General features: G+C 39.9%; 1 protein-coding gene across 2 annotated transcripts in view; it reads left to right on the top strand.

Moving 5' to 3' along the window:
• Positions 1-26,906, top strand: part of Stk3 (serine/threonine kinase 3) — a 248,492-nt gene that overhangs the window by 130,091 nt on the left and 91,495 nt on the right. For both annotated transcript variants that reach the window (XM_051159468.1, XM_051159469.1), the window contains exons 7-8: positions 9,333-9,470; positions 19,146-19,271. In XM_051159468.1, the coding sequence (XP_051015425.1) occupies positions 9,333-9,470; positions 19,146-19,271 (264 nt within the window). The remainder of the gene's footprint in view (positions 1-9,332; positions 9,471-19,145; positions 19,272-26,906) is intronic.

The raw sequence follows: 26,906 nt of genomic DNA, 5'->3' as shown, positions 1-26,906 counted from the left end.
TGTAAGATGGAATCTCAGAGTCATTTTGATTTGCATTTCTCTGACGACTATGGATGTTGAGCATTTCTTTAAGTGTTTCTCGGCCATTCGATATGTCTCTGTTGAGAATAATCTGTTTAATTCTGAGCCCCATTTCTCGATTGTATTATTTGGTTTTGTGGTGTTTAATTTCTTGAGTTCTTTATATATATATTGGATATTAGCCCTTTGTCAGAAGTAGGGTTGGTAAAATATGTCTGTCAGAAATATTGGGCCAGAAGGCTGAAGATGATGCTCCAACGTCATAGAGAGTGTTGGGTGGCTATTCAGGCAGTAAACTGTCTCAGTCAGTTTTTCACTTTGGAAGCTGCTAACCTGCACTTCAGGTCTCTCAGGTGTTTAAGTTTTATTCCTTCTCAAGTCTCTAATAGGTTTGAAGACAAGCTAAGCTTAGTAGGTTAGGGTTAAGATGTTTTTAGATCAAGATAGATGTTTTAAGTTAACAGAAATGAGATATGATAGATACTGATGTTCATTCAGAAATTTAGACCCAACAAGAAAAGAAAGATGTTTACTTCCAGTTTGCCAAATACAAATGGCCAAATAACTATGAATGTAACATTTATATAATTCCTGATTGTCTCATGGTTCTTCCTGCTGTATGGAATTTATTTTACTCAGGTGTAATAATATAAATGTGTATGTTAAAAATATGTGTATGTTAAGTAATAGAAAAATTATATTGTCCATCATTCAGATGGTATGGTGTTCTTTATAGAAAATTTACACATAAATCTAAACATGTGTAGAGGCCTGTAAATATGCTAAAAACCCATTGCATTTCTCAGTCCTTTATCCACAGACACATGGATGTCAGTGACAGAAGTGCAGCAGCACTTAAAGTCACTTAAAATAACTATTTTATGTATAAAACTTTACCACCCCTTTTCATTTTAATTTTGGTTAAGGTTTAGCAACTGTTTTTTATATTCCCATTGGTTTTCCATCTACTTTCCTAATTTAAACTTCATTGGTTTATATTTTTATTGTTATCTTTGTTGTGCTTACTTTAATTTGCTCTTCTTTTTTCCAAGTCCTTACAGTGTGAGCAGGAGTGCCGACATGAGCCTACTGCCCTTCCTGATATGAGCACCCAGTGTTCCCCTTGTTCGTCCCAGGACTGCACCAGCTGTGTCCTGTAAATCTGATGTTTTGCATTTTTATTCCCATTCAGTTCAGTATTTTTAAATTTTCGCCTTAAGGCTTCTCCTTTTGACCCATAGATTATGTAGAAACTGCTGTTTTGTTTCTATGTCTTGGGTCTTCTGGTCGTCTCTCTTTTAAGATAGCTAGTTCAATTGCAATGTGATTGGATGCTCTATGATCTCAGTTCTTTTGAATCTGTTGCTGTGTGCTGTGTGTGTGTGTGTATGATCTTTCTTGGCATCTGCCCTTGAACAGATGTGCATGCTCTGTAAGTGACCAATAGGTTCTGCTAGGTGATAGGGTTAAGGTTGTTTGTCCTTCCTGCTTTTCAACAGTTATTCTGTCTGTTGAAGTCTATTAACTCTAACAGTGGATTTGTCTGGTTTTCACTTTTTAGATTTATTTCATACTTTTGTTTTCTGTATTTTTTTCTTAGTCCTTTAGTTTCTGTTTTCTTGCCTTTCTGTGGGTTACTTGAATGTATTTTTGAGTTCCATTTTGATTTATCCATAATGTTTATGAGTTTCTTTCTTTCACCAGCTTGGGTGAAGTATAGAAATATAATTTCTTTTTTGTGTTCTTACTTTCTCTTATGTATTAATAATTCCTCCACATGCATTAAATCTTTGTGCTGAAACTACAAAAAATAATTTCAAAAACTCAGGTAAAAGAAAAAAGTATTCTGCTTCGTTCGTTTTTAAAAACTGTATTCTATTTTCCTTCCTAGTATTTCACATTTTCTGATTTTCATAGTTCTCTCTACTCAGAAAATTTGCATTCACATTCTTTCAAGAGCGAGCTGCTCCGGCTCTCTTATGCTTTCTTCCACCTAGACTGTTTTGCTTTCCTGTGCACCATGCAGGGTCATCTCACTGTATCAGTTGGCTGGCCATTCTTCTGTTTTCATTTTACACCTCTCTCACACTCACGGTTTGGTTTCTAATAGGAAATCGGCTGTCATGAATATGGGAACTTTGACTTGGTCACAGAGAAGTTGATGGGACTCTGTAGCTGTCCATTCCACAGTTCTCCCACCGTCCCCACATGTGCCCAAGTCACCTTTCCCCTGTTTTTCATGCAGAATGAGGGTTTGTTCCATTGTTCTGCCTTCTAGCTCACTGGTTTCTTTTTCATTAGATCCATCCAGCCTGAGGTTGAAGCCAGATACTGAGCTTTTTATTTTTGCTGTTGTGCTTTCATTTCTAAAATTGTCCATTTAGTGTTCTTTCCCCTAGAGAGACAGAGAAACACACACACACACACACACACACACACACACACACACACAGAGAGAGAGAGAGAGAGAGAGAGAGAGAGAGACAGACAGACAGACAGACAGACAGACAGAGAGACTTGACAAAAAGTGCCCTTCAACCATTTTTTTTTTTATAATTAAAGCATTTTTCTTCTGGTTCTACTTTAAAATATTTTAATTCCTCTGTTAAACATCTGTTGTCTTTTTGTCAATGAAGTTGTGATCTTCATGGTTCTTGATAGTATAAGTAATTTTTAGTTGAAAATTAGACATTAAAATGTTTCTCATCTCTTGAGTCTCATGTAACCTCTACGTTAGATGTACTTTTGTGACATAACTCCAGTAGGGGACCAGTTTGAACTCTACATTCCTTACTCAGCCTTCGTTGACACCTGTGACAGGGGTGACTCCTCATTGCTGGCTGGGTGGAGTTGTAGTTCCGACTCCCTACATACACTCCATTGCTTGATGGCTCTTCCTGTTGTGTGACAGTCAAAGTCTCAATGGTCATGTAGACTTCCTCAACAGGTGGAGCAAAGGGCTGCTGACTCCTGCCAGGCTGAGGTGGAAGTCCACACTCCCATGGCCTCTCCTCACAACACTGGAGTGGAGAGATGCCTTCATTCCATGGCTGGTCTTCTCCAATGCCACTGTGGCAGAAGTCCTGTGGTACCCTTCCAGTTCCGTGAAGGCAGGAATGGAGGTTGTTCCTCATTCCTTATGGCACGCACAGGGCAGAACTGTAGGTTCTTGACAGCCATGCATTCTAATTGCTTAGCAATATATGAGTAAAATTGTAAAATAGGTAAAATGCAAATATATGTACAACATAGATATGTAAAAATATGTTTTCTTTGGTAACAGCAGAAGCAGTGTGGTTGTTGTTGATGAAAGCATGGCATGCCCCTGAGTCAGTGAGCTTCTGTAACTCACTTCCCTCTTCCTGTCAGTTCTCAGTTGTGAAACTGGCGTGCTTCCCTGAGTTTGCACTTGGTACAGTGAGCTTTGGAGTGGGTGCTTTGGCTTCATACACTTATTGTGAAAAACAAGAATTGAGGGGGCGGGGTCTTCTCAGATGATTCTGACATATGGCCCACGTTGAGTACTCCTTGCCCAGGCTTTGGGATTGCCTATCTATTTGCTTGTGGTTCATAAGACATTTTAAAGAAGACTATGGAATTAGAGATTGCTACGTGGTTTAAAAGAGAAAAAAAAAAAAAAAAAAAAAACGAAGAAAAAACAAAAAAAATAAAAATAAATAAATAAGAGTGTTTTCATTATGCTTTTACTAAGACATAGATTAAAGCATTTCCAAGGTGAGATGGAGGAGTTATGAGAGATAGATTGTTTTCTTCTTAACTTTTTCCCTGAATTCCTGCAATTTGCAGTTCCTTTCCGGCCTAACCTAAAGGTATTACTCTCATTCCAACTCCATCTTCTTGGCAGGTTGAGTTTTCAGCTTACCCACCCTGATGTTTCTCTTAAACACTGATTAATTTTTTTCTGAGATTCTTTTTGAGCCTGATAATCCATAGACGGGAGCCTGCCTTTCCCTGATGATGCAGGCTGTCCAGAGGGTGTGTCTCTAATGACAGAGAGATTCTCCTGTGCAGTCTCACAGAGGACCCAGGACCCACTGCACCTCTTCCCTTAGGTTACTTTCCAGGCAAGCGGACCGGCGCTTCCTGGCTCGGTGAACGACTGTGGCGGTTCCTCTGTCTTAGTGGTTCTCAGCCTTCCTAAAGCTCTGACACTTGAGTACAGCTCCTCGTGTGGTGGTGACCCTCAGCCAGAAAGTTGTTTTCATTGCTACTTCATAACCGTAATTTTCTACAGTTAAGAACTGTAATGTAAATTGTAATGTATATTATACTATGCAGGATATCTGATGTGTGAGCCCTGTAAAAGGGTCATTTGACACACCTCAAAGTGCTGGAGGTGCACAGCTTGAGAACCATGCCTCAAATAGAGATGGAACAAGTTGTGAGTTTCTGGACCTGACGCTTTACTCAGTGGAACAAGGTTTGCTTCACACCTTTTCCATATTTTCGTTTTCTTTCAAACTAGCTTATTTTACACCTGGACTGCTAACATCTTTTGTACAAAAAGAAGAACTAGATCCAACCATCTCACTTGTATAAAAACAAAACACCGGGCTGCACAGCCAGGTGGCTGGTGTTTCTGACTGAGGTCCAATTTTAACTTCATTTATTCTTTGCTCTTATTTGTAGAATTTTTAAAAAGAGGTTTTACTATATTTCCTTTTTTTAAAAAAAAAATCACAATTTTTATTTGACTTAGCTTGCTACCTGTGTATTATGTTCACTCACAAAACAGCTCTGTTGTTCTTTGTTGTTTTCTAAGGTCCTTCCCCAGCTCCCTCTCCCTTTGCTCCTGTAGCTGTGGTCTACTGTTATCCTGGCGTGCTCCTGCTCCTGTGCATTCACGGATCAGTGGCTTAACTCCTACATGCATGTTGACTCACTCCATTGTGATTCTAACTCCATGAGTGATAGCACCTCAGTGAAGACTCTCTAGCAGCCCGGGCTCTCCTCTCCAGAGTCTAAGGCATGAGACTGCAGGCGCAAAGCTGGTTAGGTGTTTTGAAGCACATTTATTTTTTGGCTTCTTCAGAGTACTTGTGACCAGGGGCGGGGGGGGACACAACTTGATGGTAGGTTCAGTATGTAGTTAAGCAGTATATTGTGTAGAAACAAGCACAGGATAATCATACAATTTATTGTACTCACATTCTTCAATCAAATGGTGCTAGAGATAAGATAAATTATATGGCTCTAATATGTGCCTGTGCTATTTGGTTGGAGACAGGGAGTTTAAGGCTAGCCACTGGTAATCAACACTTTCTACAACAGGGCTTATGACTTATTCAAAGCCCAGAGATTCTTAGGAGGATCCTCATGGTCAGTCAAACCCAGTAAAGATTGTGAGAAAATCTACTAGTCCGATATTGATTTTCTAAAAAGTTAAAGACAGAAATGAAAGATATAGTGATTTTCCTGGAGACATTTTGATAGACTTATTTATTTGAACTGTATGCTCATTGTTCATGCTTGCACAGTGCTTGTTTGCAAGTTATGATGTGACATTTATACTCACTTTATGATAGTACTGGGTAAATAAGGGTTAGCGTTAAGCTTTTTATCCTTGGGTTTCTAATAGCTACTGCCAGGTGAGCCTTATATGTTAAGATTATCTGAAGATAAGGCTGCAGCTTATTGGCTCAAAGTTCAAAGGAGAGCATTAGCTTCAAGGACATAAATCACTGGCCCTGTTATCTGCTAATTTGTAACAGAACAGCAGGGGAGCAGCATTTATCTAGACAATCTAGTATCTCTCCCTGCAGTTGAGGTTGAGGTCAGCTCTCCAGGGCTCAGGCCTTTGGACTGCTCAGCAGTGAAGAGGTTCACATTCGTTATTTCCCCCTAGTTTGAAGCAGCAGGTGATTGGCTGTGGATTCTGAAGCTGCTGTGTATTTCGTCCATTCTCAAAGCCTCACTAGAGTCAGTGTCACTGTGGAGTCAGCAGTGTCCACTTACTGAGAGACACAGTTTCATGCCGTGTGCTCATTATTTTTTCTCTACAAGTGAACTGTGAGCTCCATGGGTTCCAGGTATAAATATTATTTTAAAATTATAATAGCAAAGATTACAAGGTCACTTAGTTAAAGGGACCATTAGGTAAAGTAGGTTCTTGACTGGCCAAGTGATGTCTTGGTTTAAATCAGCCTAGCTCCACAATATACCTTCTAGCTAAGTTTGGCATTGTCTGAGCAAATAAGCATGAACAAAAATACAACAGAACGAACAAGCCCACTCTCGTTGTCTGCTCTGTGACCTGTCAGTTCTTTACCTCTGAATCACAGTGTCAGCTCTCTGTACGAGAAATGAACTTTAGGTATGTGATTATATGTGTTTATTTTACTTTGCAATATGGGCTACACTGTTTCTAAGAAATGTTCACAGGTGTAGTGTGCTATAAGATGTGTAAGAATGTTCACACCTGCTTTTATTTTACATTGACTTTATGTATTTTACCTGCCTGTGTATGTGTTCACCATGTGCATGTCTCATGCCCACAGAGGTCAGGGAAGGTACCATATTCCCTAGGCCTGGAGTACAGACAGCTGCGGGCCACCATGTGCATGCTGGGAATTAAACATGTGTCCCCTGCAAGAATTAAACTCTAGCTGCATCTTCATCTTACCCATTTTAAGGGTATAGTCTGTTGACTCTCCCTCTCTGCTCTTGCTCTCCTCTCTTGACAGTCACTCTGCTGTTGAATTTTGAAGGACTGCATCTTTGCGGTTTGATTTGCCTTTTCTTAATGCGTATGATGAATATCTTCCATTGCTTAGAGTTTTGTTTCTTCTTTGCAGAAATGTTTATGTTCTTCACCTATTTTAAAATTGAGTTGTATATATTTTGATAATTGAATTGTAGGCCTCTTTTTTAAAATATATTTTATTAATTTATTCATATTACATCTCAATGGTTATCCCATCCCTTGTATCCTCCCATTCCTCCCTCCCTCCCATTTTCCCCTTACTCCCCTCCCCTATGACTGTAACTGAGGGGGATTTCCTCCTCCTGTATATGCTCATAGGGTATCAAGTCTCTTCTTGGTATGTAGGCCTCTTTTATGCCTTCTAGCTTTCTATGATTTCTATGAAGCAATATTCTGGCCTGCTTTTTGCTCTTGTGGTGGTGTCCATTGACCACAAAGCCTTCAGTTTCTCTGAAATCCACCTTATTATTTTTATTGCCTGAAGTTTTGTTCTATACAAGAAATCATAATCAAATCTGTTGTCATGACATTTTTTTTCATATATTTCCTTCTTGGAGTTTTGTAGTTTTAGCTCTCAGGGCTAAGTCTCTGAAAATTTTGTACTTCATTGTAGCATGAACTTCATTTCTTTTGCATAACCAATCTCCCTGCTGCTTTTCGCTGAGAAAGCTTTGATGTGACTCTTCTTTCTCTCATGTTTGGTTGTGTAAACTTCAGCTTTATTAACTGTCTCAGCTGTGATTGCAGTAGGTCTAGGTAACCTTTGCTGCCCCCACTGCCTTCCAGAATCTTAGTTTGGTCATCCGCGCTTTGTTCCCTTCTGAGAAAGCAGGGCAACATGGGGCTCTGTTTCTCATGTCTCACAGCTTCTTAGGTGTTTGTTTAGATTGAATAACCATCTTTGCTTGTTGAAATTTACAAGATTATGATGCTTTTCTGATGTTTTAAATGACAGATGTGTTGTACATATGAAATTTTATTTTTAACTCTTAAATCTCTCTAGACATTAGGTTATTTTTCTATAAAATGAGAGGGTTGAACTAAATATCCTGTTGTATATCTTTTACTGCAAATGATTCCAAGACATTATACTTGTCTTTTTTCCAATTAATAAAGACTCAGTGGACAGTAGAAGCCCTGTTTTATTCAAGGAATGCATTAAAATTGATACAGTAAGACATGTTTTTATACAGCTCTATAGTGATGGTCTTTTCCCCATATATGGCCAGAAGTTTTAGCTATAAATATTCCAATTCTCTTTTAATGACAAAAATTCTTAATTTTGCGGCTGGAGAGGTTAAGAGCACTGTCTGCTCTTCCAAAGGTCCTGAATTTAATTCCCAGCAACCACATGGTGCCTCACAACCATCTTTAATGTGATATGATGCCCTCTTCTGGCCTGCAGGTGTACATGTAAGCAGAGCACTGTATATATAATAAATAAATAAATAAATATATTTTTAAAATCCTAATTTCTAAATGTTATTTACTTTATAGTATTACTACCTCTGCCTTTTATGCATTAAGGAGAATAAGCATAACTTAATATACATTAAGTTTGCATAGAAAAAAAGAGGCCCCTCTAGAGTCAGATGAAAAGGTGTTGAAGATGCCTTCCCAAAAGGAGAAGAATTCTCAGACTTAGAAAGGGAGGCTTTGGGGCCTTCTTCTGAGTTTCTCTCTGCTTAACACGCCTGGGATTGAATGCTGCATGTGCTTACTTGTGGTTGTTATATCTTTTGTTTTGTCATCACATGTATGGTGCTAATTGTATAATTAAGTAAATTTACCTATTAATGTGTGTTAGTAGTACATAAAATACCTATGAGTTGTTATTACCTGGTCTAATTCATTTTATTTCATAAAATTTTTGTTGCTGCTGTTTGCCTCTTGTCTTTTAATAGCATGTATGAATAAAGATGTTAATGTTTATTGGGCATAATATATGTTTGTTACAGTTTGGTTTTATTTTCTCACATGGAACTTGGAAGAGATGGTTAACACAGAGGCTGTTAGATGGAGCGTTTTATAGCTTTCAATTTTTCAGTATCTGAATGTGTTAACAGCTATTAAATATTTAGCACTTAGCCTATTTCTGATAAATTGAAGTGATAAATTTTAAAACCTTTTCATTTAGAATCTTCACAATCTATTATTCAAGTAACAGTTGTAATTTTGTTTATGCTTAAGTAATTTAGGTTACACATGCAGATTGCAGGAGTGCTGCTTAACATAAAACTGAAGTAGCTAGTAAGTCTGACACACAGTAGCAAGATTTGGAAGTGTGTCGTTGACAGGGGATGTCTTTGGGAAAAGGGCTATATATGTTTCTCCGTTGGAGAGAGATTAAAAATCATAGATTAAGAAGTGACGTGCTCACTGAGCCACAGTTGGGGTGGAGGGCCTCAAGGGAAGAGGGTGCCATAGCCGCAGATGGACTGGGTTCCTGAATTTCGTTCTGACTGGAACTCCTGTATGAGCTTAATTTCATTTTCAGGATTTAGGATTTGATAGGAGGATAGAGGCGTATTTATTGGTGTCCTCCTGTGGTTCTTACTGTGTCTTTTGGATGTTTCATCTGCACTAGGCTATTTTTATGATTCCCACAAACCCGCCACCGACATTCAGGAAGCCTGAGCTGTGGTCCGACGACTTCACGGATTTCGTTAAGAAGTGCTTAGTGAAGAGCCCCGAGCAGAGAGCCACTGCAACACAGCTGTTACAGGTCAGTGAGGCAAGGAAGAACTAAGGCAGCTTCCTGCCGCTGACTGCTCGCTGAGGGAGCATGGGTGGGAGACATACACGCAGCTCTCCTGCACTTTTCCTTTGTCTTGTATCTGTTCCTATGTCCATTTTCTTTTGAGTTCTTGTCTCTATAGGTTTTATTTCTTGGGCTTTTCCTTGTGCCCTTGACTCAGCATTTCTCCTTTAACCTTTTGCCCCACTCCGACATATGTAAATATATGTAAATATATGTAAATCCAAGGTCCCTGAGCTCCCTGAGAAGATTATTACATGTTATAAATACTAGTTACAAGATTACCTGAGTGAAGTGCTTTAGTGTCCCTGCTGTCAATAAACTTTGGATTGAGAACACCAAGAGGCTTTTTTAAAATGTTTGAAATGTAAAGCAATGAGAAACAACTTAATACTTACCAAAAAAAAAAAAAAGTTTATGGAACTTTCCTCAACAGAACTGCCTCAGAACTCTCAAGTACTGTGTGCCTCACTGTGTGTGTCGCAGTGTGTCCACAGTGTGCCTCACCTTAACACACTCTTCAGACGCTTCTTATTTATTTATTTATTTTTATTATGTTTCTTTTTAACATGTACGTTTATATTATTACACGTGAATAAAACAAACTCCATAGAGCAGGAAGAACCACAAGACAATCAGGAATTATATAAATGTTACATTCAAAGTGATTTGGCTATTTGTATTTGGTAAACTTGAAGTAAACATCTTTCCTTTCTTGTTGGTTCTAAATTTCTGAGTGAAGATCAATATCTCGCATCTCTCGTCTCTATTAACTTAAAACATCTATCTTGATCTAAAAACATCTTAACCCTAACCTACTAAGCTTAATTATAAAACTTCAACCTCATCAGAAATTTGAGAAGGAATAAAACTTAAATATCCGAGTGAACCAGAGCGTTCGGGCAGTAAACTGTCTTGACCATTTTTTCCCTTTGGAAGCTGCAGCCTGCAAACAAGTCAAGAGCTTCTTGGTGCCATTGTCACAATGGGCATGTAAATGATTCAGCACAGAAGAAACACTAGAAAGGAATGGTCTTTTTTAAAAGGAGGAAAAAAATTTAAAGTGCCATAAAAATGTGATAGTGAAAACAATGTGTCTGGGAACTGATTTTATTTTTATTTTTATTTTTTAAGATAAAGTCATTATTTCTAAAAGAAATTCTATGATAAAAGTATTTTTGTTTGTTTGTTCGTTTTCAAGTTAGAAAGGATGGGAGCACTTAGAATATGTCAGAAGAGTATTATAATCCAGAAAATTAAATGACTCACTGACGATCCCTTAGTAAACCAGTGATTATTCTAGATAGACTACATTTGTCCCCATCCTGTCCTCTTAAAAATGTTATAGTTAAGTTTGTTTATTTATATCAGGGTGAGAATACATGCAGGCCCCAGCACACATGTGGAGGTCAGATGACAACTTGTGGGGACTGTGTAGGTTCCTGGTTTAAACTCAGATCTTTATGCTTGGTGGCAAGCACCTTTGCCCACTAAGCCATATTTCCACAGGCCTAAGCCCTTTTTATTTCTTCACTTTGGACAAGAATGGTAGAGTAACTGAGATCTATATTATTTTAGTCAGCCCCTGGGCTAGAGCATCAGTTTCCATGGTGTCTTGACTTTTTCTTACCCATTCAAGTAGGATGTAGAAGCAACTCTACCTTCCTTTGTGACCCTCCATTGTCTTATAGTTACCTTCAAGATCTCCTCGCTGTAGCTGAGAGAGCCACATCACTTCTGCAGTATTTGCTTTAAACATAAAACACAATTGAGGAAACTCACAAGAAGAAGCGGAACATACTGTATTTCTTCTCTCTGTCGTTCGTCTTCCTGATGCCCCAAGGTTCTATACACTATTTCCCTTGTTTACACAACTATTTTAACTACACTTTTAGAAGTTTGTGGTATTTTCTTGCATCACGTGGAGACACATAGCTGGACACCCCACTTGTTCTGTTGGAGGAGGGTCACCACAACCTCCTTTCTTAGGAGAAATCTCACTAGGATAGTTACTCCTTGCTGTCTCCAATAATTTCTTTTTTGGTTGGGGTTAGCACATTGTTACTTTTAGGTTCCCCACCCCCAAATTATGGAAGTTTTTTCTAATAGGTTTTCAGTGTCGTCTTGTTTTTTATTTATTGACACAATGTCAGATCCTGTGTCTTAGCCCTACAGACCGCCTGGGCCAAGATCTAATAACATGCTCTTTTCTATGTTCCACGCTATTTCCTGTCTCATCTTCCAGATCATGTATTATTTTCTGGTTGATTTGGTTTTTGAGCCTATTGATCTAGTTAGCTTTTCAGTTACTGTATTTCTCAGCTGTAAACTTTGTCATGTATCCCTTTTATGTCTTTGTGTAATACATTCTGATTTTTGTTGTATTTACAAGGATGCTTATTTCTTTCTGCTTGTGTAATGTCCATGTCATCATATTGTCAAGGTGTCTTGATTGCCTCTTTCCTATTTAAATTGACATTTTTCTTGGTCTTGGTATCATCAGAGATTTTTCAGTTCAAAACTAGATATTTTAAGTATCATGCTATTGGACTTTAGACTCTGCCTATCACCTATCTACCTATCTCTGTCTGTCTGTCTGTCTGTCTGTCTTCCTGTCTGTGTGTCTGTCTCTATCTATCTGTCTACCTATCTCTAACCTACCCCTTTTGGGTCGAACAACTCTCTCATGGAGGTTGTCTACGAACATCCCGCATATCAGATGTTTACATTACAATCATAGTGGTAGAAACATTACAGTTATGAAGTAGCAATAAAAATAATTTGGTGGTTGTGGATCATCACATTATGAGGGACTGTGTTGAAGGATTGCAGCATCAGAAAGGTTGGGAACTACTGTTCTAGTACAACAGTTGCTGTCTGAAATTTTTCTAACTAGGTTATTTGTTATGGCTTTTTGTCTTGAGAGAACACAGTTTCATAAAGGCCGTGGAAGTCTGTGAGCATTGGTATTCGTGGCATGCCATGTGGGTGGGGCAAATCTCATAAAGCCCCGGCCCCACCCCCCTAAGTTAATACATGCAGGGAATTAGTGGCTGCTGAGAGGAGGAGAACCAGTGTACACCAGGGATGAGCCTCCAGATGAGTTATCCAATCCCAGGTGGTCAGTCCTAAATAGATATGCATACATGAGCGACACTAAATGTTGTACTTAAAAGCTTATTTGTGTGTGAATATCAGTAATTAAATGTGTGGAGTGGTGTGTGTGTGTGTGTGTGTGCGTGTGTGTGTGTGTGTGCGTGTGTGTGCGTGCGTGCGTGCGTGCGTGCGTGTGTGCGTGTGTGTAATAATTAAAGAAAATGAGGCCATAAAGTTGAAAAAGATTGATGAGCTTGGGAGGAGTCAGAGGAAGGGTGTGGCCAGTGATCTGAGTATAGTGCTTATGTATGAGAGCCTCAAGAAACAGATAAACCTTAAAGAAGAAAAACATGATGGATTGATCTAAAGGTAATTTGTATGTGTGTGTGTGTTAGCTTAGGTAATTTTTTATCCACTTTGGTATAATTTTTTAATTCAGATACATTTAAAGCCAACAAAACCATTTCCTTTTAGAATTTGGTATTTTCATCTTATTCTTTTGAAGTATTGTAAAGAACTCTTTCATATAAGTGGCCCATACCACATTCATACATTTCAAGTTGTGTCTATTCACGTCTTTTTGTGGCATTGAATTAATATTTGGTTATCCTTTACATTATTCTGTAGTGTTTTCACATTTCCATTTTTAAAAAGTACTTAATCCCTTAATCTATCTGGAGTTTATTTTGGCATTTCTGTGGCAGCACCATGCTCCTTTTCCTTGTCTGCCCCCAACCCCAACCCCACCCCCCGTTTGTAGGTGTGCTGTTCCTACTCGGCTCACACTAAAGCCGTGTAGCAGCATCCCAGGCACTGAGCAAAATATGTTTTTATATTATGTGCTTTATTAATATAAATATATAAATATTGATTGACTTACTCTTCTTTATATTGTGTTCTTTTTGGTCATGTCATTTGTTTTCTGTTTTGTTTTATTTTTTATTATTAATTTATTCAGATTACAACTCAATTGTTATCTCATCACTTGTATCCTCCCATTCCTCCCTCCCTCCTGCTTTCACCCTATTCCCCTCCCCTAGGTCTATGACTGAGGGGGACCTCCTCCCCCCACTATATGGTCATAGACTTTCACGTCTCATCTTAGTAGCCTGCTTATTCTTTCTCTGAGTGCCACCAGGCCTTTCTACCAAGGGGAAGTGGGGTCATGTCATTTGTAACATTTTATATTTGACCAGTATTTCATTCCTTATCTTTAACCCAAGTTCTTTTCAATATTCCTCTTAGAGAAACATGAGTCAGATGTACTTAGTGTAAATGCATCATCTGTGTAGGAAGAGTGGACTTGAGCTAGTGACCCCATGTCAGCTGTTGTCTGTAGGATTTTAATACCAGGGGAATTTGATCTGCTGATTCACACTGGCACATAACCATATGCTAATGAATTTTATGAAGTTGCTGCATTTTCCTTTTGCCATATTGTTTTTTCTGCACTTGTTTAAATGTTGCTTTACCATTTCAATGTTATACACATACATTAGAAATATCTATTTAAAAACACACTGCTGTGTATGATAGAACTTCATCTCTGACTGCACAGAACACTCATTCAAATAATACAGTACTATTTTTCAACTATCACCTTACTACCAACTCTCCCTCCCTCTCTCTCTCTCTCTGTGTGTGTGTGTGTGTGCGCGCGTGCACATGCACACACTCGATCTTGACATAGTGTCTCTCATAGTCTAGCACCCAGGGTATCCTTGAACTCAGGACCCCTCCCTGCCTTAGCTTTCTGACTGCTAGGATTACAGGTGAGCCTGCATACCTGGGCCACTGGTTCCTTGTTGTTGGTCATGTTGTTGGTAGCAGTTATACAAAGAAAGCAGGAATACACAATGAGCTGGACAGATGGAGATGTTTGAGGTTCAGAATATTTAGCTTTCCGTGGAGCACTGCAGTGAAGTTATAGTGAGTGGCCCAAAGCTGCGATGCACTTGGAACTGAGATATGACTATGGCTTAATGTGCTGGTTCAGTTTCCCCTGAGAAGATAACAAAGTATAGTCCAGGTTGAGATTTTTATATCTTAAGACTGTAATTTTATTGGTTCTGTTTTTACAGTGCTGATCTCTTACTTCTGTTCACGCAAGTTGAATGTTCCCACCTAGGATGCTGGGAATAGGAAGTATTTAGATCTCATTGAATGGATTTGAATATATATATAGACTTCAAGTTGAGCATCTCAAATCAAAGCATCTGAATTCCAAAGGGCTTGAGAATATGAAATGTTTGACCACTATGTTGTTTAAATCTCCTCCTAATCTTCTTCCCCCTATGTTATTTATGGGTTCTTTTGTGTTTGACTGATATTTTTGTTGCCATCAATCTTTTCTCCTTTCCCATGAACTTTATCTTTCCTCTTTATTTTTGTACCTGCATCGTGCCACTGCATTTCATTACTGGATTCCATTCTGAATTATAACACCAACATTTTTTCTGATGTGTTATTTTCTTTACTTGTTTATTAAAGCCATTCTCACATAAAATCCAGGCTTTTCATTCTCACAGCTTAGTTGCCTCACTGTTAATCCTAACCTCATAGAACATTAAAACAGTATTGTTAACTGGGTTACACACATCTTCCCACTAAGTTCTAATCAGACGTCTTTGTCTTCGTATCTTTTTTGTTTAGTTGTTTCACACTGATCATTCTGTGAAGTAGATAAGTGCTGCTGGAGATGGACCTAGGACCCACCATATGCTGGAGATAGGACCTAGGACCCACCGTATGCTGGAGATAGGACCTAGGACCCACCGTATGCTGGAGATGGGACCTAGGACCCACCGTATGCTGGAGATGGGACCTAGGACACCATATGCTGGAGATGGGACTAGGACCCACCATATGCTGGAGATAGGACCTAGGACCCACCATATGCTGGAGATGGGAACTAGGACCCACCATATGCTGGAGATGGACCTAGGACCCACCATATGCTGAGATGGGACCTAGGACCCACCATATGCTGGAGATGGGACCTAGGACCCACCATATGCTGGAGATGGGACCTAGGACCCACCATATGCTGGAGATGGACCTAGGACCCACCATATGCTGGAGATGGGACCTAGGACCCACCATATGCTGGAGATGGGACCTAGGACCCACCATATGCTGGAGATGGGAACTAGGACCCACCATATGCTGGAGATGGACCTAGGACCCACCATATGCTGGAGATGGGACCTAGGACCCACCATATGCTGGAGATAGGACCTAGGACCCACCGTATGCTGGAGATAGGACCTAGGACCCACCATATGCTGGAGATAGGACCTAGGACCCACCGTATGCTGGAGATAGGACCTAGGACCCACCGTATGCTGGAGATAGGACCTAGGACCCACCATATGCTGGAGATGGGACCTAGGACCCACCATATGCTGGAGATGGGACCTAGGACCCACCATATGCTGGAGATAGGACCTAGGACCCACCATATGCTGGAGATGGGAACTAGGACCCACCATATGCTGGAGATGGGACCTAGGACCCACCATATGCTGGAGATGGGACCTAGGACCCACCATATGCTGGAGATGGGACCTAGGACCCACCATATGCTGGAGATGGGACCTAGGACCCACCATATGCTGGAGATGGACCTAGGACCCACCATATGCTGGAGATGGGACCTAGGACCCACCATATGCTGGAGATGGGACCTAGGACCCACCATATGCTGGAGATGGGAACTAGGACCCACCATATGCTGGAGATGGACCTAGGACCCACCATATGCTGGAGATGGACCTAAGACCCACCATATGCTGGAGATGGGACCTAGGACCCACCATATGCTGACGATGGGACCTAGGACCCACCATATGCTGGAGATGGGACCTAGGACCCACCATATGCTGGAGATGGGACCTAGGACCCACCAGATGCTGGAGATGGGACCTAGGGCCCACCATATGCTGGAGATGGACCTAGGACCCACCATATGCTGGAGATGGGACCTAGGACCCACCATATGCTGATGATGGGACCCAGGACCCACCATACGCTAAGCTTGCAACCTATATCACATTATACCCCCAGATTGTTCTTCTGTTTCTACATCTCTGTAACATGGAGGTTGTGCTGGACCATTGTGAATGTAACTTGTATGTCAAACCATAACTTTAAATTACATATTTGTCTTCCTGATTTTAGGTGATACATTTCTGAAGGGCAGTGAACATTTGTTGGTCCTCCTTTTCTGGCTGGTCTTTCTACTTATGCTCACCTTCCTTGCGCACTTCCTTCTATCTTGTAGTTGCTGAAAGTTGTATCACAAGTACCGTGTGGCACAGAAGGACGGGGTCATGGAGAAGTATATGCTTCCCAATGGCCAGGAAGTGGCATGACACTGTTCACATTCACAGGGAAAATGTGGCCGCTGAGTCATAGCCAGCAGAAAGGGGGGTGAGGGCTCTTGAGTGTCCCTCCATAGCTAGCTCAGGGTATTACTGAAGGACTGTTTAGTGGATCCTTGAGGATTGGTCAATGCAGCAGAATTTATCTGAGGGTCAGTCTCTGACTATGCTAAAGAATTAAGTAATTCTTTATAATCAATCTTAGGACTTTCAAATGATGGTAAGGTTCTTACCCATAGCTGTTTTATCAAATAATTTGTTTTTGGTGTTATAGAACCTTCCAAGTGTTTCTAATTTCTTCATCACTTGTATGTTTTTTCTAAATATATCTTTGTGTTCTTTATTAATATTTTTAAATTAATATATGTTTGTGATCTTTATTAAAATAAACAGGATGCTTCCTTCTGATCATATATACTGGCACACAATTGTGAACATTGCATTTTGAAGCTAGATTATTACCTAAAAACAACTTTATCTGTGCCATTTATTTTCCCTCCACTTTCTCTCATGCTCTTATCAGTGATGAATTTAGTCTACTCAGGGCTCATGAGGTAACTTACCTAGTAAAGGCACTTGCTGCCAGGTATGAGGACCTGAGTTTGATCCTTGGGACCCACATGGTAGAAGGAAAGAGCTAACTCCCACAAGTTGTCCCCTGACCTACACACACACATGCACACATACATGCACGCACGCGCGAGCGCGCGCGCGCACACACACACACACACACACACACACAATTTTAAACTATAATTAAAAAGTAAAGTTTAAAGGAGTTCAAGCCTGTTACGATGGTTTTCCTTTTTCTTATCAAAGGGCATACAGCTTTGATAAGTACAATACATGCAGTAGATATTGAACCCCTACTCAGATCTAGCCAAGGGACAGGACAGTATCCACAGTTGTGTGGAGAGTGGGGACTGACTCTGACATGAACTCTGGTGCCCCCTATTTGACCACTTCCCCTTGGTGAGGAGGCCTGCTGGCACTCAGAGGATGGGTAAGCAGACTACCAGGATGAGACTTGATAGACTGTGATCATATGGTGGGGGAGGAGGTCCTCTTCTGTCACAGACCTAGGGGAGGGAAGTAGGGTGAAAGAGGGAGGGAGGGAGGAATGAAAGGATACAAGTGAGGGGATAACAATTGAGATGTAATCTGAATGAATTAATTAAAATTTAAAAAGGAGATTTAAAGAGTTTGGAATATACTCGCTGTATAGGACTACCCCCCTTCCAACTCACACCCTGTGCAGAAGACTTGGGCATGTGTCTATTTGAAGGCAGGGCACAGACAGCCAGGTGCTTTATTAAATGCCTGCAGACAGCCAGTGTCAGCCTACACTGACCCTTTAAGGCAGGGTCCATACTCACCCCTAGGACATGCAGCCCTCAGGGTTGAATGGGCAGGTTCTGGTGGACGGCCAATCCACAGTCATGTTCTCCTGGAGGTACAAGAAGGTGTGGTCAGCTTGCTCTTCCTGCTTCCTACCCCCCCGCCCAGACTGGGGACTGGGCGCAGTCCCCTCCACTGTGTGCACCAGACATGGGAAGCAGGGGAAGCAAGCTGCAGATAAGCACCTGGCATACAACAACTCTTGACTTTGGCACTGATGTTTTTTTGGGGGGGGGCACAATTAAAAAGTCATCTTCTATGCTGGAAAATAAGGTATTTGAAATACTTTTACCACTTAATGCCCATTTTCTTTGAACAATTATATCTTTAAGACCATTTAACGTTATTAATAGGATTATATTTTTGTGTGTATGCTTAGATTTTTTAAAAAAACAATTGGACTTTAAAACATTTTTCTAAAGCAAACAAAATATTATTTTCCTAATCAACATATTATTGGTAAATAAAATAATTATTGCAGGGCTGGAGAGATAGCTCACAGGTTAAGAGCACTGTCTCCTCTTCCAGAGGCCCTGAGTTCAACTCCCAGCAACCACATGGTGGCTCATAACCATCTATAATGAGAGCTGATGCCCTCCTCTGGCACATGGAAATAAAAAAACTCATCTATATAAAATAAATCAGTAAATCTTTAAAAAATAATTATTGGAGCCTATGATCCTGGTTATCAGTTATTGGCATTTTAATGTTTATTGGCTATATTATAGAAAAATCTTAATTTATACCATTTAACTTTGTCTTTTAGCATCCATTTATCAAGAATGCAAAACCCGTGTCAATATTAAGAGACCTGATCACAGAAGCCATGGAAATAAAAGCCAAAAGGCACGAAGAGCAGCAGCGGGAACTGGAGGAGGAGGAGGAGAACTCGGTTCGTGATTAGTCTCACAAAGTTGATGTTTTTAATCATCTGGGTCATTTTTAAGTAATTTTATTTTGTTTCTTTCAGTCTATTGATAGTATTTACTAATTCATTGCCCAAGTAAGGCATTTGGTAAACCCCTGAAATACTTCTTTCCCTCTTCCTTTCTGCTGAGAGTCAGTGGGTAATGGAATGTAGAGCTGACACAGCAGGACTTTACAGAGGCTCCATACCTCAAATTTAGGTGGTTTATATCTTATCTGAAACTCTCCTTTAACTGGCCGCCAACTGTGCTGTGAAGATAGCAAGTGACTATATGGAGAAATGCATTCTTTTTTTATTGAATGTGAAATGCTTCCCATTTTGTGTGAAACAGTTGGCTGTTCCTAAAAATATTACACATGGAGTTAGATTAGTCAGTTCTATTCCCACATGCATACAAATGACCAGTACCCAGCTGTTACAAGCAGAACTGTTAGGGTTGGAGTGTGGGCTCTGGCAGCCCTGGCCAGGTGGACTTGGCTGCTTATCTCTATGGCCCAATTAAACAAGCAAGTGATACTGAAAGCAGAGAAAGCCATTTGATTCAAAGTCACTACATTGGGAAGAACAGACAGTTCCAGGAAGCACCTCTTCTCCCCCAGGTCTATCTTCAGAGTCCTGACATGCGGCCTGTTTGAGTAGAGGGCAGAGGTACCATACCTCAGCATTTGGTAAGGTTTGGTCCAGCCCAGCAGTGTCTACACTTCTGTTTGTCCTGACAAGTTGTGAGAAAGATGTAAAATCTCTATGTGGGAGATAAGATGCTCCCTTGGCTGGGATCTTCAGCCTCTCCGTCTGACTTGAGATTACTGAGGAAAATTCTAGTTTCACACAGAGGTACACAGTGTGTCATTAAAGTGGTGCTTTTGTTGTTTTTATGAAAGTCAGATATTTTCACAAAGCTTGACACTTTTTAAACAGATCAACACAAAAAGTTGATAAAATTGTAGACATACAGGGCTTTCTTGTTCTTGTTTAAATATGCTAATTTATCTGTAGCATTCAAGCTGTAACATATACAATTTGTAGCTTGCTAATTAGGGCATAGGTAGTATTCATTGCATGTAGTATTTAAACTAATCAATTGATGATTTAAGGAAAATGTTTGTGCACTTGTGCTTGTGTGCTTGTGCATATACATGAGCTTGTGTGTGTGCATATGCAAGAACACTTACTCTAGCAAGAGATGGAAAACAAGAGGACAGTTTTATAAGGATTGGTTCAATTTCCCTGTGAGTGACGCTGGAATGGAGCTAAGGCCATCAGGCTTGGCAGCATGTGTCTTTACTCAAGTTGGCATGGTTCGTTTACCTATTGTCCAGGGAGTCTGTTGTGTGTGAGTGGGGGGGGGGCGATGTTTGCATGCTCATATGCATTGGAAGAGCTCACTGTCCGGGGAGTCCGTTGTGTGTGGGGGGGGGGATGTTTGCATGCTCATGTGCATTGGAAGAGCTCACTGTCCGGGGAGTCCGTTGTGTGTGAGTGGGGAGGGATGTTTGCATGCTCATGTGCATTGGAAGAGCTCACTGTCCGGGGAGTCCGTTGTGTGTGAGTGGGAGGGATGTTTGCATGCTCATGTGCATTGGAAGAGCTCACTGTTTGGGCAGCCGTTCTCATCATGCTTCTCTGTGCTTATTGAAAAGAACGGTGCTAACAGACTGAATTTGGTAGTCTTTAGAACTGGGTTAGAAGATTAATAAGTAATTTGTCACTGCAGCCCAGGTATTTCCTTTGTCACAGTGCAAACTTAAGAAAAGATTAAAGAATTGAATGGATATAAAATATCATATGAAGGAAAATGATGAACAAAACCTACAAATATTTATTAATGTTAGGTTTGCACAAAATAAAAACACAGTCTTACTTCATCTTAACTTAGAAAGCGTTGTCTTAATGGTTATGAGACCTTGGAAAAGCAGTGGGAAATTTCTAGTAACTTCTTTACATCTGAACTCCAAGCTTTTCAGGCTGCTATCATCAAAGCATGTGTTTGGGAATACGTGCAGTGTACGTGGAGTTGAGCCTTTATTTCTGTGAGTATTGTCACTGCCATTATTCCTATAACACCATGGCCAGGTATTTTATTTTCATGGTGGTAGTTGTTTCTGCTGTTTGTTTTTCTGCCTAAGACCCCCTAAAAATGAGAGTGATCACTAACAAACTCAGCATTTTAAAACACATTTTATGTGGCCAAGTGTGTATGCATTAGTGGAAATTTTTATAAATGTAACTTAAACTTTTAAAAAGTACTTCTTGAGAAGTGACTTTAATGAATTAGTAGGTCTATTTATATTTGAGCTAAAATTCTTGACTATAAGTAACTTTTGTTTTTCTTTTGGTTTTGGCTTTGGCTTTTTGAGACAGGGTTTTTCTATGTTATCTTGTCTGTCCTGAACTTGCTTTGTAGACCAGGCTGGCTTTGAACTCACAGCGATCCACCCATCTCTGCCTCCCGAGTGCTGGGATTAAACGCATGCACCACCATGCCCGACTTAAGTAAAATTCTTTAAAAGAACTAACTCAATTGTTTGGTACTTCTGATTTTCTCTATATAAGTGGACCATACTTTGAAAAAAAATCCCTCTGTGGTATACAGAGAGTTGGGACTGTGTAAATCTTTTTCACAAGTATAAATGCTGTGACTACATGCTATTTCTTTGTGATAATCGTCTGGTGTGTGTGTGTGTGTGTGTGTGTGTGTGTGTTGTACTGGTTTCTGGCACAGGAGCTGTGAACTCTACTGTAAGTCAAATCATGGATAGCTTACTATTCTGTGTTTTCTTTATCCTGTCTAGTCTGCCATCGTCCAGCCTCCTGCAGCACCATCCCCAGAGAATCCATTTCTTCCCTTGTGTGTTTGATGTGTCTTGCTTTGGTCAATGCTGTGTGTGTTACTTCTATACTGTTACGGGCCATATCTCATAGGATTCTCCTCACATTATATTTTTTCAGACCTTGACAATTAGTGTGGAGTTCTGGGTTAGAAATTATGTTGCTCTGGGTTTTGAAGGCCTTGCTTTATTTCCATACCCGTCACATGGGCTGGTGCCAGCACCGGCACTATTCTGGGTACCTAATCCTTTGAATGTTTCGCTCTTCCTGTTCTTCCTGCGATTTCAAGCTTCTTGTGATGCTGTCATGGTGTGACTTTTCAAAACTTCAATCTGTAAGTGCCCTCACATGTATGGAATTGTATTCTGTTTTTTAATAATTCCATTCCCCTTCTCTTTCTTTTCCTCCTTATTTTTTGTTGAAGTTGATATTAAACTTTCAGTGATGCTGTTCCTTGTGTCCTTTTCTCCCCGTTTTCTCTGTCTCTGTGTGTGCTTCCTGTCGTCTCAAGCTTCTCATTTAACCTGTGTGTATTTTCCATATGAAGCGTTTAATAACCAAGATAGCCTTCTTCGTCTTTATTGTCAGATTTTCATGATAATTTGATGGGGGTTCCTTGTCTCTTTGTTTTGATCCCCTGATTGTATTTCTGGCCTCCATGTAGTGTATAGTGAGGGATATTTGAGAGTGGTACTTGCAGCTCTGTGCGAAGAGCATAATAGTAGAATAATAAACCTCAGTATAAAAGACTGGACTTGACTGCTCTGAGCCAGGATCTGCTTGCCTCTTGTGGCTTCTCTTCTTGAGAGCTTAAAGTCCTGAATGTGTGAAAGAACATTCAGGAAGCTGTTGTTGCCTGCCTTCTAACTCTCGGTCTTTTCTCTAGTTGCTTGGCTGTTATCTCTTACCCTGTGTTGCCTCATTGTCCACATGGATGTATCCTTGTCTGTGTCTTCTGTTGTTTTAGAAGTGTTTCAGAGAAAGCTAAGTATATATCTCTGTGCTGCTTTGTTAATCTCAAAGACCGCTGACTCAAATCATCATGGCCAAATTAAATAAAGTGAGCTTTTTTATTCCTGTGCACAGGCTATCTTCCCCTAAGGTGGGGTTTGAGAGATAAGCACTGGACAGGAGAAGACAGGGCTCCGGGGTTCCAAGCGGGGATCTGATGGGCAAAATAGGTGGTATTATAGGAGCAGAACATAAGCATAACAAGTCAGTTCCCCTGAAACAGACATGGTTACAAGGAGGGTATGACAAGGTAGTCATATCATAGGTGGTCATATAACCCAATATATGACATGAGGATTATAAATAACTTATTGAAACAAAGACGTGGTTGACGTTCCTAGAACAGGCAGTACAGAGCCACTTGTAGCCAAGGTTACAGGCGTAGCCAATCCTTGAGAAACAGAAGTTTAATCATAAACAGGAATGAACCTAGTTTGTCTTTGCCATAGATGTCTTTTAAGCCTAAGATGGAGGCAGGCTGGTTCTTCAGCTCCTGGCATTTTAATGGATGTGTCTGCCAGTTATTTCTTAGCTATTTTAATTTTTAAATATTATAATATGATACTTAGTATTTTTTTTGTAAATGTATAGAAAAAGTCATGTATTAAATGGTTAAAACCTTTTTTAATAACTTCTTCAGAAGCACTTGTTTGTCCAGAGGCCACATTAGCCACCAGAACTCCAAGTAGGCCTCCTGCCCATGGACTGTTCCTACCTAGTACTTATTCAGACTACCCTCAATTGAACTAATCCTCCCCATTACCATGTCCCCTCCCCTGGTTCTGATGGAGGACCCCCCCAGCTGAACCAGAGGTCATGCCAGCTACCACAATTCTAACCCTCAGCTTGGGCAGAAGCCCTGCTCAACCAGAGGCCACCTTGGCTATCAGCAGTCTAGCCTCCAACTCAGGTGGAGTTCTTTTACTTAACCTCAGTCCACTTCAGCCTGAAGACCAGAGAGAAAACAGAAATCAAGAGAAAATACATACCCATCTAACAAAAGACAAACTCAGAAATCAACAGCTAGACCTATAATCACCCAAATGTAGAAGCATTGATACCAGTGTAAGAACAAAATTAACAACAGCCAGGGTAATATAGCACCATCACAGACCAGCTATCCCACCCTGAATATTCCAGCACAGCTGAAGCAGAAGAAAATGACCTTAAAATCAACTTTACAAAGATGACATATGCCCTTAAAGAGGAAATAAAGCAATATCTTAAAGAAACTAAAGAAAAGACCAAAAAATGGAGAAAGCCAAGAAAAAACAAACAATTGATGGAAGTGAAAAAACCTGTTATGACCTGAAAATGGAAATAGAAGCAATAAAGAAAACACAAACTGAGGAAATTCTGGAAATGAGAAAGTCTAGGTAAATAAACAAGAATTACAGTTACAAGCATCACTAACAGAATACAAGAGACAGAAGAAAGAATCTCAGACATTGAAGATATAATAGGGGAAATACACACATCAGTCAAAGAAAACCTTAAATCTAAAAAAAAATACTCCTGATATGACGCATACAGGAATGCTGAAGCACTATGCAAAGAACACATCTAAGAGTAGTAGGGTAGAAGGAGACAAATCCCACCTCAAAAGCAAGAAAATAATTTTTAAAACAATCATAGAAGAAACTTTTCTAACCTAAAGAAGGACATTCTTATAAGGTATAAGAAGCTTACAGAACACCAAGTAGATTGGACCAGAAATAAAGTCCCTTCACCCCATAATAATCAAAACATTAAACATACATATCAAAGAGTATTAAAAGCTGCAAGAGAAAAACATGCACATATAACCACAGACCTATTAGAATTGCACCTGACTTTTCAGTGAAGACTCTTAAGAGCCAGAAGGGCCTGTACAGATTTCCTTGTGAAGAGACATCATGGCCACCTACGGGAACTCATAAAGGAAAACATTACATTGGTGCTGGTTTACAGTTTCAGTGGGTTAGTCCATTGTCATCATGGTGGGAAGCATGGCAGTATGCAGGCAGACATGGTGCTGGAGAAGGAGCTGAGAGCTCTATATCCAAATCAACAGGCAGCAGGAAGTGACAGTGACACACGGGCCAGGCTTAAGCTTTTGAGACCTCAAGACCCACCCCCTTGTTACGCATCTCCTCTAACAAGGCCACGCCTACTCCAGCAAAGACACACATCCTAATATTGCCACACCCTGTGGGACTATGGAGGCCATTTTATTCCACCACCACAAATACTCAGCAAAGCTCTCAGTTACCATACATTGAGAGGACATAATATTCTATGATAAAGTCAAATTTAAATAATGCCTATCCATAAACCCAAGGGGGTTAGCTACACCCATGAAAACACAGGAAATAATCTCATATCAGCAAAACCAAAAGAAGAGGCACACACCACCACTACCATAACCACCACCAACAAAATAACAGGAATTAATAGTCATTGGTCATTGATGTCTCTCAGTATTAATGGGATCAGTTCCCTAGTTAGAAGACACAGACTAACAAATGTGAAGTTGGGATCCATGCTTCTGCTGCATACAAGAAACAAACCTCAACATCAGAGACAGACATTACCTCAGTGTAAGTGGTTAGAAAAAATTTTCCAAGCAAATGGACCTAAGAAACACTTGGTGTAGTCATTCTAATATCTAATAAAATAGACTTTAAACCAAAAATAATCCAAAGAGATAGGGAAGGACACTTTATACTATCAAAGGAAAAACCCACTAACATGATCTTTCAATTCTTAACATCTATGCCTCCAAACTTAAGGGTACCCACATTTATAAAGGAAACACCACTAAAGCTTAAATCACACATTGACCCTCACACATTGATAGTGGAAGACTTTACTACCCCACTTTCACCAATAGACTGGTCATCCAGACCAAAACCAAACAAATACTAGAGCTAAAAGATGGAACTAAACAGAAATACTGGAATCAAATGGACCCAACATATCTACAGAACATTATATCCAAACACAAAAGAATAACCTTTTCAGCATCTCATGGAACATTCTTCTAAATTGACCAGATATTTGGTCACAAAGCAAGTCTTGACAAAACAAGAAAATTGAAATTAAAATATTGAAATGACCACCTTTATCCTACCAGACCACCACAGATTAAAAGTGGATTTCAACAACAACAGAAAACATTACAGACTCATGGAAACGGAACAGCTCTCTAGTGAGTGATTACTACATCAAGGCAGAAATAAACAAAGAAATTTAAAGCTTCCTGGAGTTTGATGGAAATGAAAGCACAATATTCCCACACTTATGAGACACAATGAAAACTGCACAGATTTCTAAGTTCATTACACTAAATGCCTATATAAAGAAATTGAAGAGATCTCATATTAGCAACTTAACAGCTCACCTGAAAGCTCTAGAACAAAAGGAAGCATGTTCACTCAGGAAGAGTTGATAGCAGGAAATAATTGAACTGAGGACTAAAATCAATAAACTAGAAACAAAGAAGAAGTCAAAGAATCAATAAAATAAAAAAGTAGGTTCTTTGAGAAAACCAACAAGATAGACAAACCCTTATCCAAACTAACAAAAAGACAGAATATCCAAATTAACAAAATCAGAAACAAAAAAGAAGGATATGACAACAGACACCAAGAAAATGCAAAGAATCATTAGGTCATACTAATTTTGTACTCTATAAAATTGGAAAATCTAAAAGAAATGGATAATTTTCTTTATAGATATCACTTACCAAAGTGACGTCAAGATCAGATAAACAATTCA

The sequence above is a fragment of the Acomys russatus genome, chromosome 17 (assembly GCF_903995435.1).
Source record: "Acomys russatus chromosome 17, mAcoRus1.1, whole genome shotgun sequence".
Classification (NCBI taxonomy): domain Eukaryota; kingdom Metazoa; phylum Chordata; class Mammalia; order Rodentia; family Muridae; genus Acomys; species Acomys russatus.
Note: the sequence above shows the minus strand (reverse complement) of the source record. Positions and strands in the feature narration are given on the sequence as shown.